This window comes from Boleophthalmus pectinirostris, unplaced genomic scaffold (genome assembly GCF_026225935.1).
Source record: "Boleophthalmus pectinirostris isolate CB_2022bp ecotype Guang Dong unplaced genomic scaffold, ASM2622593v1 HiC_scaffold_6, whole genome shotgun sequence".
NCBI lineage: Eukaryota > Metazoa > Chordata > Actinopteri > Gobiiformes > Gobiidae > Boleophthalmus > Boleophthalmus pectinirostris.
The window spans coordinates 17,021,003-17,038,914 of record NW_026571447.1 but is presented as its reverse complement, the minus strand read 5'-3'; the positions used below and the strand labels follow the sequence as shown (position 1 = coordinate 17,038,914).

The following is a 17,912-nucleotide window of genomic DNA, read 5'->3' as shown; positions in this document are numbered from 1 at the left end:
AGTCAGATCTGTGGAGAGGCAAGCATGGGCATTTACATTTAGCTTGTTTTGTGAAGGTATTCTTTTAGTATTAAACATTCCTGTATATTTCTGTAATTGATTAAATTATGTTTAATGTCATGCTGTGGAACATTTTGGGCAATGCAATAGGATCACCATGGAGACAACCAGGTTGTAGTGGACCAAACAGAAAGGCAAAGACAATGTATAAAATAAGTTTCAATTTAATAAAGTCAATAAAGAGATCATTTAACAAAGGCTCAAATTAGGTAAATCATGAAAAAAAAAAAAAAGCCAGGCCCAACTGAGGTAACTCAAATCAAACTGAACAGAACAAAACCAACCCAACCAGACAAAGAACAGGAGTGTTTAAATACATGAGGATCAACTAAAACTGAACACAAGAGGGGAGAATTACACTAAATAATTAACTGAACTACTAACTTAATCAAAGGAACAAAAAGGCAAATAATTATAATACAGAAAATAATACTTGATAATAAAGTGACCTAAAGTGACCCGGCACTCAAAAAAAAAGAAAAAAAAGAACACATTTATATTAACTAAAATGTGTGCACCCAAATTAGAATATAAGTCTAAATAAAGGAATTAAATTATATGTGATGTAATTAACTTAATGTACATGAAATGAAATTAAATGAAATAATACTGACACTGTGGAGTGGTGGCAGAGGTCTTTTCTCTTTTTTTTATTTTTTATTTTGCACCATGCCACGCTATTCTGCAAAGAAAATACTCCAGAATGAACCACAGAAGCTTTATAAAGAACTAGACAGCATATGGTATTTGTCATTTTGTGTGAATGAAATGAAAGACAGGCTTGCTGCTTACCCCACTTTCACATAATCACCCAGTCACTCCTCACTCATGTCTTCATCTTTGCTGTTCTGGTAAAGCTTTTGGTTAATCGGGTGGTGCGCTCATTTTAACGTACTTTTACTGTGCAATTATGGCTTTGTTGGCTTATTTTGTTTGGTTTTGTGTCTGTTTTTGCAGGCCTGGCGGGTGTGGTCCAAATTGTTCAGTGGTTACAAATGGGTCCTCCTCCTCTCGCCACTTTTCCTGCTTTTTCTCACCATTTTCATCATGGCCTTAACACTACCTCCACCTGCCCCCCATCCTGACGCAGACCGATGGCCTTCACGTGCTTTAAGCTCCGCCCACGAGTTCAAGTCTCGAGCTAGGACTTCAGAGCAACTTCCTGGTTCTATTTTGCACCAGCCAATCAGCTTCAAAGCCCTCCCAAACAACAACATCTGGGAAAGCAATCATGGGAAGATGAAAAACTCGAAAAATGCAGGAGATGACAAAAGCATATTTAAAAACCACATGTCCAAAAATAGGGAGAAGAATAAAAAGGAGACAGGAGGCAGTGCCAGGCAGCAAACCAGTGATGCCAATCCACAAATATCACAGTTTACTGGGAACAGCAAAAAGCTGAAACCTAGAATTAAGCCAGGCAACCAAAGTAAAGAGTCATATATACAAGTGGAAGGGGGAAAATCTGGAGCAGGTCATGTCCTTTCTATGAGGGATGGTGATATAAAAACAATACTTGAAAAGGCTGATAGTGCAACGCAAGCAAAAAATAAGGCAACGCTAAAGGACTATGGAAAATCAGATTTCAAAAGGCACAATACAGTGTTGAAAGATACTGTGTTAGTGGTGCGTTCAAAGACTACGGAAAAAATAGGTCAAGATAGTTTTAAATGTCCAAGTTTTAAACCAGAGAAGATTCCTGGTGGGGATGATAGCAGTATAAGAGTGAGAGACAGGAAGGACGTACCCTGGTTGAGTGAAGATGACATCCAGAAGATGAAGCTGCTTGCTGGAGGAGAGCCAGTGACCAAGGCCAGGGTCCCAGCACACGGACAGGTCCTGCAGGTGGCTCTGGAGATGCCTGACCACAAACAGGTACTACAGGAAGCATGAAAGTATTTTAGAATTTATCATAATATGGTGTTGTGGTTATAAGTGGACTGTGTAACTTCTGGAAGGGGGAAAAAAATCTGCATTCTCACATGAACGGAATAGTCTTTCCACAGATCTGACCTGCCGTTAATTCATCACCTCTTGTCTTTAAGGAGATAGATATGTGTCTTACTGTGGAACTTTCCAGGCAAAGCTATTTTAACTCACCGGAGGCAAACAGGTGGCAGACCTTCCACTAGAAAATGCTTCAGTGCATACAGTTTTCATTTTCAGTGTCTTCAAATTGATTTGAGCTAGTTGCCTGGCAGACACTATTGTAGCTGATGTGTATGCATTTAGACAAAGGTATTTAATTGTGATATGAGATTTGGAACTAAAGAAACAAAACATAATTTGTCTGATTACTTTAGCTTAAAGTAATGAGCGTGTAATGCAGTTGTTAAAATGTCACACTTAACATAATTCTCACAATTATGATAAATAAACAGATTTAATTGTATAAACCATTTAAAAAATAAGTTAATTTAATTTGCACTTACAAACTTCCATAAACATTATGTAGTACATATAATATTGTGTTAACATTTAATCTCTCATTCTACTGCAGACAAAGGGTAATGGGATGCCTGAGTTGTCCCCCACCCTGATCCATACCGATCGCTGTCACAGGGGGCAGTGTTCTCTGGTCAAACGCACAGAAGACTGGTTTGAAGTCTTTGCCTTCCACTTGGACCGGGTTTTGGGACTAAACCGAAGCCTCCCTGCTGTCCTGAGGTCATTCCACAGTGAGATTCTGCCCTATAGATACATCAGAGGGGGGCCCAGACCAGCAGTGTGGTGGGACCCAGACATACAACACTTAGAGGACAGTAACAATGACCAAAACTCTGTCCCGTTGAGTTACAATCAGTATCAGAAGATGTTAAAGGCTCGATGTGGAATAAAGATGGACCTACATGAAGTGCCGTGTGTTGGGGTGAATCACTCAGAGTGGAGCAGGCTGGCACTGTTTGACTTTTTACTGCAGGTAAGACACCACCAATCATATTTAATTATAAGCCTGAATCATTCTTAATAAATGATTTTTTTTTTTTTCATTATTAATGAAATCTTTGTTCATGCTTTACTGGGGCTAATTAATGTGTGGCTAGTATAAAGTATTACCTGATTCAGTACTTCATTTCTCATTTCTCGACTTCTTATTATTTGTAGTTTAGTTTATTGCCCACACTCAGAGTACAGGTAACCCATGGCCCAAAGTATATAGATAGCATGTAGAGATAGTTCAGACATGGTACCTGCAACCCTATTAAAAAAAAAAAAAAAAAAAGCATAATAATATATCATATGTAGTAAATTTTTTTATGCAGTTGTTTCAAAATCCAAACCTTTTGGGGCACTGAATTATTGTCATGGGTTTATGGACAGTTTGTAACCGTAATGAAAAGTAGAACATGATGATTCATGTTATCTCAAAGCCAAAACAAAACTTTTCGTACTAAAACATTGGACAGACTTCAAGAGCATATGTTCCGTGTGCTCCTATAATCAGAGAACACGCTGCTAATTAAAGACACGGAAATAAATGTTTTCCAACCTCACTCGAGTGAAATCTAACACAACCAAAGAGGTGCTATAAAAGTCTATTACAGTAATTTACACAGAATGGAAAAATGTGAAACTGCAATTAATTTGTTAAAAAGAAAAATCTGCTCTTTAAATCTGTATCTCTCTGTACCTAAGTTATTGATATGCTCTTGACTTTAAACAGGTGCAGAGCAGACCAATGTTCTGGCCTTCGAAACACATGGAGCCAGTGGTTATATAACCCACTGCTTTGATTTTGTTCAGTGAATGGAAGAAAGTCAGATCGACCCAATGAGTGATTCACGATGGCTCTCACACGCAAAAGCACAAAACACAAAAATCAGTAGAGCTACGAAGATAGGCTTTACAAATTATTGATTCTAAATTTATTAGTTAAAGGTGCATTGTGCAACTTTTTTCTGATGGAGGGTCTGTCACTTGCTTGTCTCCATGGAGATGTTATTGTTATGTCTGGAATGTTCCACAGTATGATATTAAACAGCTCTACCTTACATTTATAAAATTCCAGGTGATCTTATAGCTCAAAAACATCTAGAAAAACAGGTATTCTGACTGTGAGCTGGGTCGCCTCTCCATAGATATGACTTGTAACTTGGTTTGCTCTGGTCTCCATGTAGACAGAAAGGTTTAATGCCATACTGTGAAATATTCCAGACAAAGCAATAACATTTCTATGGAGAAAAGCATTTGATGGACCCACTACAAGAAATGTTACACAATGCACCTTTAAATATAAGCAGTGATGGGTATGTTATGGCAGTGATGGTAACAAAATAAAAGAGTTAAAGTACTGTACCAAAGTATAAATTGTAGGTATCTGTACTTAAGTAGATTTTAAAGTGTATACTTTATACTTTTACTTCACTACATTTATGAGCAGATATCTGTACTTTTTACTCCACATTTTTGAACAGGATTGAAAAATAAAAGCTGAGCAGTTTGAGAAGTACTGGTTTATTTTTAGCACGTTCATAATTTGAGCAGACAAAAATATTTAAAAAACAATTGATTCCATTGTTTCTACTGAACAAAATTCAGCACAAATCACTGCATTTGAAGACTTATAAGACCTCACAATGTGTGTGAAATACTTTTTACTTCTTAAAATGAGTAGAAAAAGTTGAATGCCATAGTGTGGGTTGAACACTCAACCTCTACCACACCACAAATGTTACACAGTGTAATTTTAACATATTTGTGTATTATCACTGCAGGTGTGCTGAAGATCATAAGATCAAATCTGTTTTATTTATCCTTTTAATTACTCAGGAAGGTCAAATGGAGACTGGATTCTTGATACATGCTTAAATAATGTGTACACTGCAAGGACTTCAATGCCCTGTAGTCACTGTAAAACATTTTCATTTTCCATTTCTCTTTAAACCCTCCATCACCTTTGAGTGCACTATAGTCAAACTTCATACAGGGGTCAATACCAGCGCCTGCCTCCTTAATTACTTTATTGACAAGATGATGGCTCTGGCCTCTATGCAGTAAGTGCACCATCTGACAAATCCATAGCATTTTATTGACAAAACTCAAAAATAGCTATATTTCACAAAGAGGGTACACATTTTCTTTTTCGTAGCCATGACTATTAAATGTATTATAATTGATTGACAGTAAAGGTAGGCTTTGTAATGATTATACAAAGGTTGTTCTCTATCTGTGTCTCTAAATATTACATTTGCAAATATAGCCCATAACTGTGTTACTGTTGGTTTTACAATAAAACATTGGATATGATGTTCAAGTTGTTTATGTTCTAATGTGGTGTTTTGGTATTTTGTAATTATCAAGAATGAGTCTCACATGTGTCTCTCATTTGGGTTGCCAATTTCAATAATGAAATCCAGTTGGTTGAAAGCTAAAAGGCCTCCTGAATCTCTACTAAACCCCAGCACCTGCAGCCCATCATTAATCTTGGTGCATATTAAAAGTCGTGTGGATGGGGGTTGTGATATTGTAATTAGATCCATATGATCTATGTGTTTTCTTTTTCTTCATTTCTACCAAATAGCGTGAGCCTCAGTGATTTTGTTAAATGGTACGTCCAGTTAAATGTGCACTGTGAAAGATGCTTTCACTAGAATGTTACACAGTATGGCAATAAACATATCTATCTCCATGGAAACTAGAAGTTGATGCCATCAGGTCAAATTGAAGGTCAGATCAGCGAACAGTAAGAATGCATGTATTTATTTAGTTCATTTTTAGCGTCTCCATAGAGACAAGTCAGCCCCAGATGCCTTAACCAGAAAGTTACACATTGCACTTTGTGACATTTTAGATTAATCACAACACATTTTCACTCAAGGCATTAAAGTTTGACCACGGTACCACAGCCTTCAATGATAAGTTTTCACAAGTGTAGACTCATATTGGCCGGGGTCAGGAAGCAGTAACCGCCCGTGAAATGTGGAGAGAAAAGCTAATTAAAAGATGCATTAAAAAGCCATTTACTGAGGCGACATAGGCCAAAAATCACTGAGTGAATGGGCAGCAGTGTTACAGTGTGTGAACGCTTTGTAGCCCCCACACACACACACGCACACACGCACACACACGCACACGAACGCTCACACACACACACACACACACACTAGTCTGGCTTCTGCACAGGGACATAATGATCTGACAGTACAATGGAGGGTTTAAGAAGTGGAGTTTTCACGTATGAATTATCGTGCTAATTTTGACCATATGAGTGGCAGCTCTGTTAGCTTGTGTGCCTGGTGTGAAATAACAGTGTAAAATGGGTCAAGTAAAGCCAAGTCATGGGAATTTTTATTTATTTATTTATTTTTAATGACTATATTTTCTGTCTTTGTAAAACGACTGAAGAAAGACTATAACACATCTCTAACATTGTAGTTTCTGCTGAATGAGTGTATTGCTATCTTTTTGTTGGATGCATTTTAAAAGTTGCTTTACCATTACACATGCAAACTATAGAGTTGATGCACCATGATACACAATTTTGAGGAATCAATATCTCTAAAAAGGTGAAGAGTGAGGAGAGACATCCGGGATACTGGCAGCAGGCACAGAGCCAATTATATAGTAGAGTTATTTATTTATTAATGTATGTTTGTATGTATGTACAGTATGTATGAATAGAACTCACAACTCCAAGATGTGTGTGTGTTTATAGTTTAGTCAATACAACCAAGCTTTATAGTTTACATATTTGAGCATGAATTGTAGAATGAATTTACTCCATTTTACTGACACTAAATCTTGTGTAACCGCTTTTGTCCCTATCATATTCTTTGGTTATCGATCTGGTATTGACGTTTGCATGGCGTCCTGCATGGGTGATCAGAAACCTCTTTACCTTATCTTAGTTTTCCTCTATCTTCTCTTTTGTTGTTGTTATACTTTGGCTTTCATTTCACAGCCAGTGTCAAATATGTCTACCTCCCTTCTCACATCCATGTCACCGGTTTTACAACCTGCACTGTAGTAATCCTGTCCTGCTTTGTTCTTTGCACCGTGAAATAGCCACTGTGTACCCATAATGCCTCGCTCCGGGTTTTGAGTGAGTGTGTGTGTGTGTGTAGGGCTGATATGAATAACCCATGAGTGCAGAAGTCAATGCCTGTAAGCGGGCCAAGCACTAATAGCCTGGTATCGATCCAGGGGAGAGGCGATGAGTGGGGCTGTAGACACTTGTTCTACCTGCTCCCCTCACACCTCCACAGGCTCAGTGCGTGAAGGACACACTGGAGGTCCCATGGGGGGATAGGGGGGTCTGGTGACAATAGGAGACAGTGTACAGTGTGGTACAGTGAAGGCGTGAGCCAGCTGGGGAATACTGTAATACAATGCTGAAATTTGAAAGTTGAATCTGATTGGAAGGAAAAAGCTCGATAGCAACTTTGTTACCGCCCATGATAGTAAAAATAATCTTTTAAGATGGTAGAATTTATAATTGTTTGGCAATAAATAATAGCAGTTACTGTAATAGTACCTACAATGTGAATGTTATTTCTGATATATTTTTGGATCAAGGCCATTCTAAAACTATCTGAGAAAGGTTTATGTCTGGTCTATTTCTGTACAAAAAAAATTGGAAGAGCAAGTCTTCATAGTAGTTTTAGTAGCATGCATTTTTTATGTAATCCTATTCAGAAAGCAGAGAAACATTCAAAACTATAAGGTATAACTTGGATAATGGTGAGATGAATGTGCACATATTTTTAACATAAAGTGTGAACACAGCAGCACATTATGGAACTGTAGAAAAGAGTAAAGTTGCTTGTTTATTTTAACATTGAGTTCAAATCTCTTTGAATACAGAATGTTATATAAATTGTCCATTAATACTTTTATAAGTGGATTAGTACAACTTGAATGCAGCATTACTCACTTGTCCTTCTATATTGCTTTTCACTGTCTGGCTTTGCTCTAGTACAGGATCTTGTCTGGCAATAACAAAAGGCTATAGTGTATGTTTTGTTCTGGATGGTATAATCAATGATGGACCCAGTTACTCACCTGCTTTTCTCTGTGGAGATGTTATTGCTCCTCCTGGAATGTTCCACAGTTTGGCATTTATCTAGACTATCTCCACGTAGTCTCCATGATGTAGTTATCAAACATGTAGGTAACTACACTGGACCAAGTTACAGGTCAGATCTCTGGAGAGGTGACTCAGTCCAGGTATAGAAAAAAGTTGTTTGTATTGTCATGGCTGCTCATGACAACCCACCAAACTAAGAGGTGTACCTTGTGCTCTGTCCCCCAGTCCTGACACATTACCATCATGCAGCCCTTTATATTCCTAATGCATGTTGCATGTTCCCTCTGAAAATGCCTCTCATATGAATAATGCAGCCACAGCAGCACACAGGGTTAGTCTTTGTTCCACCTCCACTCTGCTCTTACTGGACCACATAAAGACAGGGCATTGTTAGGTATTTGACTTTAATAAATCAGTCTTTATTAAGGTAAACTCAGGGTTATTCTGGTTTTCTCAGACCTGTGGTATTATGTATTCCAAACTATTTAGATTTGAATACAGGTATTTCACGTATTACTGCTTTTTAAAAATGCACGAGAAGCACTGAGGAGTTAATTAGCTCAAGTTAAGTTAGAAACAATAATGGAGTGTAATGCGTTGATATGTTGTGGATCCCCTGTATCTGTGGATTGCATTGTCTCATATTGAGCTGAATACGAGACCAGTGGTCAATACAGTTTCATTTTATCTGCCTCCCACAAACTGCTCCTCACACCTCCGCTGGCTCTGACCACAGCAGCCCCACACATCTCACAGTGTTGGGTATAAGTCAATATTGGCCCTGCGGAGTACTACAGGGCGCAGGGACAGAGCTGGGTCAGTCTGAGGATGGCAGGGTGTTATAGGGTGAGGGTTAGTGAGTGTAAACTGGCATCAGGGTGAGAACACACACAGAGAGGAGCTGAGGGGCTGCAGTGATGCAAGTCGCACTGAGGTGTCAAGAAGAACGTAGCAACCGTGTCAAAATAAAATGTACATGCACAGTATAATGGAAATCTTACTTTCATTAAAGCAGGCCTATTATGCAAAATGAACTTTTCAGAGGTTTTAACCATGTTATAGCTGTTCTTCCCCCTTCTCATTTACGCGCTCAAAGTTGTATTTGGAGTGATTTGGGCACCAATATTTAATAGCTTATTTTTAAGATGCCATATTGCCGGTTGACCCCAGTTTTCATTGCCACCGGCATATGCCATTTTTTCTGTACTAACTTCCCTCTCCAATTTTATTTATCTATTTATATTTATCTTAATCTGTGAGATGCATAGAAATTGGCAACATCGTATACTAATTTTGGTACAAATTAAAAGAAATCTGTGGCTCGCTAGCGTGATCTGCAGCTATCCATCGGAGGAACTAACAACTTCATGTCCCTGTTGTTGTGAGGTTATGGTAACTTCAGTCCCATTAGCCACCACGGTTTTCTAAGTCGGATGTCAGCGAACTTGTTTATTTTATGAAGTTGTTGTAGATGAATATTTCGGGGGGGGGGGGTATTTCCACAGCAATAACTATTCTTCCTGGGGGCACACTATATTAATAATACTAAAATTAAGAGAAGGCTCTGCATAAAGTGTTACAATATACTCAGGTTAGATGAGGCTTCTTACGCCTCAGGGAAATGAAAGCACATGAAATCTTTTGCTCAATTTACAGTGTGTTTGTTACATCAACAAATCCCTTTTGGTCTTTCAAAAAATAAAATCAGACTTGTTTAACCTTATTATATTTTGTATGTTTTCAGGTGAATGACCGCTTGGACAGATACTGCTGTGGTTTTAAGCCTGATCCCTCAGACCTGTGTGTGGAGAACAGGCTTCACTCCAGATGTGGGAACACCAGAGATCTGCAGCTGGTTCACATCCTGGTACTGACAGCTCATTTATAATGGATATATTATTTACACAACACCAAACAGGCCTAACACATTATACTATAGTGTATACAGATGCCATTTATAGTAACTATTTAGTGCAGTTAAGTTGATATTTTTGGCCTGTCAAATGACCTATTTATTTTTGCAGAAGTAGTAGAGCAGTACCCTATTTTGTCCAATCCAAAAGTAAACACATTTTCCACACGCCTGCTTATTATCATTTGTTAATGTGCTTCTATACGATTTTTTCTCTTCAAAACTGATATCCAATATTTATCCTGCTCATGGCCAGTCACCTATATTTGCCAATATCAGCATTTTAAAATCCCCCGCAACACCCATAAATTAAATTGAAGTTATAGCTAAATATGTTTTTCAAGATTTAATATAACTTGTTATAGGCATTTTTTTATGAATGAACATCACCAGTACCAAAATATCAACAAGCCCTCACAATTTGTGTATTTACTGAAAAGACCAATATTTAGCTATTTCTATGTTAGGTTGTTTCCTCATTACAAACACACCCGGAGTTGTGTTTTGTTTCATTCACTCATGTTTAACACACAAATCTTGCATATTTACGCTGTGTTGTTTTGTCCTGCCTTGTGATGTAATGTTTTAATACAAGAATTGCTCCACTGTGTTTTTAAATTCCATATACTCCCACTTTAGAATCAATATGATGATTTCAGACCTGGAAGGCCCTATCTTTACTGAACTAAAGGTGAAAGGTTGCTGTTAACTACCTATAACTGTCACGATTTTACAGAGGGTGGACCCAAAATGCAGGACTGCAGCTGAAGTCCCAGAAATCCAAAAAAACGAAACTAAACTGCCATGACTAGACAAGACACTGACAATGACAATGGACCAACAAAGGGCAGAGGAGAACACAGGGTAAATAAGCACACAGATACAGGTGTAACACATTAGGGCAGGGCAAACAATCAACAGACTGGAAGTACAGCTCAAAACTAGAAGCAGACAGGACAAATATCAAAATGTCAAAATAAAACACCAAAGGTACACAACACTAAAGGAAAAAGCTACACCAAAATAAGCAAAAACAGCGACTACAAAACATGAACCATGGCAAAAACTACAACTACAATGACATTACAAGGGGGAACAGAATATTTTGAGCTTTGAAGATGTAGACTACAAACTAATATTAAATGATTGTGTGAATGTGTGAATGAAATGAAACACAACTCTGGGCATGTTTTTGATGAACTAATAACATTATAACATAGCTTAAGCTCACAAGAATCAATTTTGTGTGATAATAGGACAGATAAACGCATAAAAAACATGCTTAACTAAGAAACTCACCCATGCAGTGTAGCTTCCAGTGACCAGTTGTATATATAGGCTATACTTCTAAAAAGCACAGACATTATTTATTTGTACTACGCCTCTGTGTGGATATCAAATGTGTTTCATCTTACTGCCTTGCCACAAAATTGAAATAGCATAATGTAATACAGCACAACATTATTTATGATATAAACTAATGCGGCCTCATATAGGAGCCTTCCATAGCAGGAGCTGGAGATGTTATGCTAGATCCATCTCCCTCTGCTGTGTGTATCTGGAGGCCACTGCTCTGACTGATTGGATTCTTCATGATGCTGCGGATGATTATCTTACATAGGTTTTGTGTGGTGGGTCGGTGCCCGCTGTAAAAATAGATGCGGTGGAGTTGTTTGTGTAAAAATAACCCAAACAGCAGGTTTAGAGGCTCCAGGCTCATATCTGATAATGAGATTGTTTGGTGCAGTGTGGTGTGTGTGGGATAGAAGCCTGTCATAACTGTATGATGCTTATATCTACAGTCTTCCATCATGTAATTCAACAAAGAGGATCACAGTTACACATGAAGGACTGCTTTGAAATCATTTTGGGGATTGAACCAGCAACTTTTATGTTGCAGTGTACAACTGCTAACCCATCTGTGCAGCAGTTGTTCAGAACATAGATTGTGGGTTTGTTTTTTAGGCTAGTTTGAAAAACATTGATACTTTTAGCGGATTCACCTCTCCACAGATCTGACATTTAAAGGGTCTATATTACATTGTTTTCTGGCCTATATTATAATGTTTCCTTGCCAAAAAGATACCAGGAGTTATGTTTTGTGTATTTTTTCTCACAAACAGAAAACACCTTGTTCCACCGTATGTACTTTACCTATGTACTTTTCTTATATATGTTACCTCATGTGGTAATACAGGAAGTGCTCCACTGTGTGTTTAATCTCCAGACACCTTTTCTAGAATCACTGGGTAATTTCTACTGAATGAAAGGTAAAAGGCATCATCAGTAACATCAGAGCAGGGGTGCGCAATATGTCGATCCCGATCTACCAGTCGATCGCCAAGGTCGTGTGGGTAGATCGTCGTGTCTTAGTACTCATCTCGGACTCGATCCCGTTTGGACCCGGGTCTTGTCTCTCGCTCAAGGTCTGACACTCATCAAGTGCGATCATATTTCATTACGGCTGCTGCTGTTGGCAATAAACTTGTACCGGGGTGCAGGAGCGTGTGGGGCGTCTCAATGCAGCCTGTGCGCTCATTTGAAACCCGTGGAGACTCTACGGCACATCACAAATACACACGCTCCCTATGCACGGCTCGTCTGCAACAGCGTGTGCCCTCGTGTACCAGCGTGCATCACAGGGCAGGTTCAACTTCCTAAACATCCTACCTGTCCATCTGCCTCACGTCAGCACGCCGCCCCTCGCCTTTTCACGCTCTCGCTCCTTCCTGCGTACAGCGAACATAAGCCCCTTCCACAGTGCGCTGATTAGAAGAGCAAGACGAAACGTGAAGCAAAAACGAATCTAAATTTGTGTTACAGTGTTGGCACAAAGCAGGTCTACAGCATAGAGCGGATCTACAGAACAGACCTACTGTGACATTTGGCTGAAGTTTGTCTAACAAAAGTGCACAAATGCATCTGTGTTTGTCACGATGTGTGTTTGGTTTGGTAAATGTGCAGAGGCTGGTAAATATCACTGCAAAACCAGAAGAGAATGCAACTCCAGTTTTGAACTTTAAAAAACAGGTTTAAAAATATTACCTACTTCCTTCACTTTTTTCATAGTTTTGTGTAAAGTGCCAGAGGAAGTTCTCTTAAAGAAGGGGTTCTCAAACTGTGGGTGAGGGTCCAAAAAAGGGGCACAAAGTGTTTCAGTGCAGTTTGCTTAGCTTTGTATTAGGTAGATCATTTTGACTTGGTCATTTTGTAAGTAGCTCGCATGCTGAAAAAGTGTGAGCACCCCTGCATCAGAGGGTGTAACAGGTTATTCTGAGCTTGGGAGATGTAGACAGACTAATAAAGGATTACTCAAACATGTGTGAATGAAACAAAACACAACTCCAGATAAATTTTTGATAAAGTAACAACACTGCTTACATGGCTTAAAGCTCTCAAGAGTCAATTTTGCGTAACCTTTAATCTTTGCTATTGAGTTCTCCTTTAAGTAAAGCCTGGAAAACTACAAAGTGTACATATTTCACCTTTGAATTTATATGAGAGAGAGAAAGAAATATTTTGTTAGGTTTAAATCTTGGCAATAATTCTACCTTCTTATATAATAAATATAGTAAACTGATGGAAGGTGATTATTAGACTAGACTGCAGTTTTAACCAAAAAAGCTTTCAAGGCTGCCACTTAAAAGTCTATACACTTGAGTAGCTTTATATTAGTTATAAAATATTCATATATACTGAAGGGAATCAATTGCAAACATTTTTCAGGTTTGTGATTTTCTGTGTGTCTGCAGGTGAGGAAAGCTGAGCCATCCAGACTGGTTTTTATAGACAATGCTGGTCGGCCACTACAGCCTGTGGACAACCTCAACTTCAGACTGCTCCAGGGCATTGACCAGTAAGTGTTTAACTGAGTATTTATACTTTTTGGACCTGGATGCATCTACTTCTCATTACTGTGTGCACCATCATTTCAGCCTCATATTTTCCACCAAGCTCTTAGTAAGCAAATACATGGAGCTCAACAGTCCCGCCCACTTTGAAGCCTGCTAAGGTTCCAGAAGTAAATGGACCATTAATTTTCCCCCATAGCCTCTTTAAAAAATATTAGAGTTTAAAAGTTCGGCGTCTCACCAGCTACGCGTTAACTAATGTCCATAACACAGTTCAAAACACATTTAACAGCTTTTAGGGGGAAATCTTTTTTGAGATTTCTACCATGTTATCATGTTGTTCCCTCAACAGAAACATGCCTGAAGTGGTTTTATATGTCATCCATGCACATTTGAGTAATCTAGCAATTTCTCTCAGGCCCTATCCGAACCCTCCTTATCGCTGGCAGGGTGAGCCCACGCTTCTTGTACAAGGCTCAACCTACATTATATAACAAGGAAGCTCTTTAGATTGCTCCAGCCCACGCTCCTGCATGGCCATTTTTCACAAATATAAAGGCAGGATATAAAATAATACACTACAACTTCACAAATCTGATACAATGTGCGGTAGTTTCACTAGCTTTATGCACATTGATTGTGTTCTGACAGCACTCTGAAGGGGAGTGACTTGGTGATCTGAAAATGTGTAAGTGTAATACCTCCTCTTTAAATAAAAGTAAAGGTCTTTAAGTGTCTTTGCCAATTAGCCCCCTGCAAGCTTTTAAACTTTAAATATTCTTTTATGTTTTTTTATGTTTTCTTTTTTTCTTTTTTTTTCTGGAAAGTCTAAGAGAAAAATTAATGTGAAATGGACTTTCATAACCCCATGGTGGGCGGTCACTGTTGAGCTCCATTGAGATCAGAACTCATTTGAGCGCACAGCAGGAGGAGATGTTCCATGATAGACATATTTCCCTGGTGAGAAGCTGCAAACTCCACCAAACGTCCACACCAAGCTTATTACTGTTGCCTTTCTGATTAGATTAGTGCTCATTCAATTAAGCCAGTATTGAGTATCCCGCATGTATCTGGGCCTAATAGAAACTCCCATTTGTATGTCACTTAGCATTTGCCAACTGCTTTATAACATGCTCTTAACTGTCTGAGTAGCTGTGCTGTTATTTTAGGTAATACTGAGAGGAAGAAAAGTGATTATTTTCAATCATTTCAAAGAGGAACGACTTATTTTAATTTAGAAATGTTGTTTCAGTGAAGTCTGTCTGTATATGTAAATGAAAGGTAGGACTATGAATAGCATCTGTGTATAGGTTTACATTGAGTCTCATTGTACTGTTTGTTTTGATACTGCTATAGCTACTGTATTGAATGTGGTCAAGATAGTGTTTTCTCTTGCATATGATTTGGACAAGAGTTGCTTTTGTTTCTTCATATGCTAGAAAAAATAAGCAGTGATATAATGATGATTTATGAACTAAAAATACGTAGCTGTCAGAGTATTTTTATAATCCTCTTATGTTCTGTCTAAGTACCCAATTGCAAGTTTGAGTCACATGTTTTGTTACAGCGCTGTGCTAAATGTACCATTATTAAACGAACACTGTGTAACTTTGCTAGTGTGAGGTCCTTGTTGTCTCCATGGCGATGATATCACTTTATCTACAATGTATCACAATATGCATGGCCTTGCACTTAGATTGAATAACATTGTATCATAATATTGTGAGTGGGGTCATCTCTCCACAGACCTGACCTCACTTTTAAATCTAGATTTTCAGAGTTCTTGCTGCAATTGGCTTGTCAGGTTTACAAACACAGTAGAGTAAAGCTCCCAAGAAAAATCCTCCACACATTTTTGCAATATAATGTAAATATTGTGATTAAATTTTAGGTTGGAGTTTGTTTGATCTTTATTCATAACAGATTGCTGGGCGTCCCAGTGATTCAGTGTTCAGAGAATGTAGGTGGTCCCTTTGTCTCTGTGGGATACTTTTAAATCAGCCCCAAATCTTCACGACACATCTGGAACAGGCACTGCTCTTAATGACTCTCTTGTTGATAAAAACAGGGAGAGGAAGAAATATCTGCCCATGTATTATCAACATAAAGCTGCATATTTTAACTCTTGTATAAGAACCTATTGAAAAATGCCATGCAAAGAAACCTGCTTTAAGAATCTGCTAAGTTGTTTTAGTAGTTTTATTTGGTCATTTTGCAGCACTAAAAAAAAAAAAAACAACAAAACATAGACTACAACTCCATGGATCATATCATGACCAAAAGGGTTTAGGCTGAAGTAAAAGGTACTTATAATGCCAAACTCTATTAAACAATGACAGAATTCCAAGAAATAAAGCAGCGTATGAAAAGCACGTCTGCATTTACAATTTCACTTACAACTTACTGTATATAAAATATAAATTAAAACAAACACAATTTAATGCATAATTTGTTCATTCCAGAGCTCTGTATCTTTCAAAACATAATGCTTTATACTCTTTTTTTTTAAGGCTTCTCCAGTGTTAGACTTTTTAAAAATCATCACTTAGATTGTTCCATATATTAACCCCTCAAATAGAAATACTTTACTTATCTTATCTTCATTTTGTAAAGATTTTTTTTGAAGTTTTTGTTTATGGTTGTACAAACTAATAATAATGATAAAGAAGGCACAGAATTTATCGTTTATGATTGTATGTTAAGGTAATGTTAAAAAAAAAGAAATACATGTGTTTGTGTGTATGTGTATGTATATGTGTATGTGTATGTGATAAATAAATGTGTAGGTTTTAACTTTAAAGGTTCACTGTATAACATTTCTTGTGGAGGGTCTGCCAGCTGCTACTGTTATTCCTAGAATGTTTCACAGTTTGACATTAAAACTACATCTGTGTGAGATTTATTAAATTACAGTAAAGAAAATACATTGAAAAGATGTATTCTTACTTACTATCATCTCTTCACAGACCTGACCTGTAACTTGGCCTATTGATGTTGCCTGCTTAGCTCAATGAAGATAGCTAACTTAAATTCCATCCATTGCAAAAGACTGTGGCAAGGAGGGCATCTAGATTAAAAAATAATAATAAATGAATGAATAAATAAATAAATAAATAAAGCTTCTTGTGCCATCATTCAATATTGTTTGGATAAAAATGTCTGCATACAATTCATACTAATTTAGCTCCTCTTTCTCAGATTTCCGGAGCGGGCTGTATCCGTGCTGCAGTCGGGCTGTCTGGAGTCTCTTCTTCTGCGCTCCCTTTACACCGACAAGGAATTCTGGGATAGCCACGGAGGAGCCGGAGGTCTGAGAGCTCTGATCCAGGCTGTGGAGCAGAGAGGGCAGATACTATTACAATACATTAGGGACAAGCACCTGCCCCTGTGGACAGACCTGTGAGCAGAGAACGGACGGATCAATAAGTGGAGCATACGGACAATAGCAGACACTTCGGCATGAGATGAGACAAGAAACAAGTTTTGAATGTTTTGCAGACAAAAGGATAACTAGCACTTGAACAATGATGTACAGTTAAAATATTTGACCAGTCTTACAACGGGACAAAAACAAAAATAGACTTGTACATAAACTAAAGAGAATCTGAGTAGTCTGAGTAGAGCTCTGTAGTCACAAGGCACTTACACTTTTCACTGACCCCTGGTGGCTTGAGTTTTTACAATGGCATGGCATGCTGACATAATCAAAAGCAATTTGTGGCTAACATTAACTGCTGGTTATTCTGTTTAATTGTTAGCCTATCCTAAAAATACGTATACAAATAAGACCATATAACTTAATGCATCCTAAATAAAAGGAAATACCAAATAATTCATTCTACTGCATACTTTGCTACTATCCCCAGTAGCCAAAGATGCATGTGACCTTTTGAAAACACATATTCAGTTTTTCTCAGTGTCCAAAATAATCTATATTTAATTTATTTGTCTTAAAATATTCAAGTATTTGCTGTTGCCATGATACATTTTCACATTTTATCAAACTAAGCAGATTCATTTTGGTGGGAGCTTGGAGCAGAGAGTAGAAGATAATGTGGAAAAA

The 17,912-nt window shown here is 37.9% G+C and overlaps 1 protein-coding gene across 1 annotated transcript; it reads left to right on the top strand.

The window, feature by feature from the left end:
- The first annotated feature begins 1,107 nt into the window (after window positions 1–1,107).
- On the top strand, window positions 1,108–17,252 carry gask1a (golgi associated kinase 1A). Its single transcript, XM_055163861.1, has 5 exons — window positions 1,108–1,935; window positions 2,561–2,980; window positions 9,831–9,953; window positions 13,751–13,854; window positions 17,048–17,252. The coding sequence occupies exons 1-5, from the start codon at window positions 1,108–1,110 to the stop codon at window positions 17,250–17,252; spliced, it is 1,680 nt and encodes a 559-aa protein (XP_055019836.1).
- Window positions 17,253–17,912: the final 660 nt, after the last annotated feature.

Excerpts from the sequence above, each read along its gene's own strand:
- gask1a (XM_055163861.1), top strand. The coding sequence starts at position 1,108 with ATGGCCTTAACACTACCTCCACCTGCCCCCCATCCTGACGCAGACCGA. Across the intron at positions 2,981-9,830 it reads TGTTTGACTTTTTACTGCAG|GTGAATGACCGCTTGGACAG; the intron begins GTAAGACACCAC and ends GTATGTTTTCAG. Across the intron at positions 9,954-13,750 it reads TGCAGCTGGTTCACATCCTG|GTGAGGAAAGCTGAGCCATC; the intron begins GTACTGACAGCT and ends GTGTGTCTGCAG.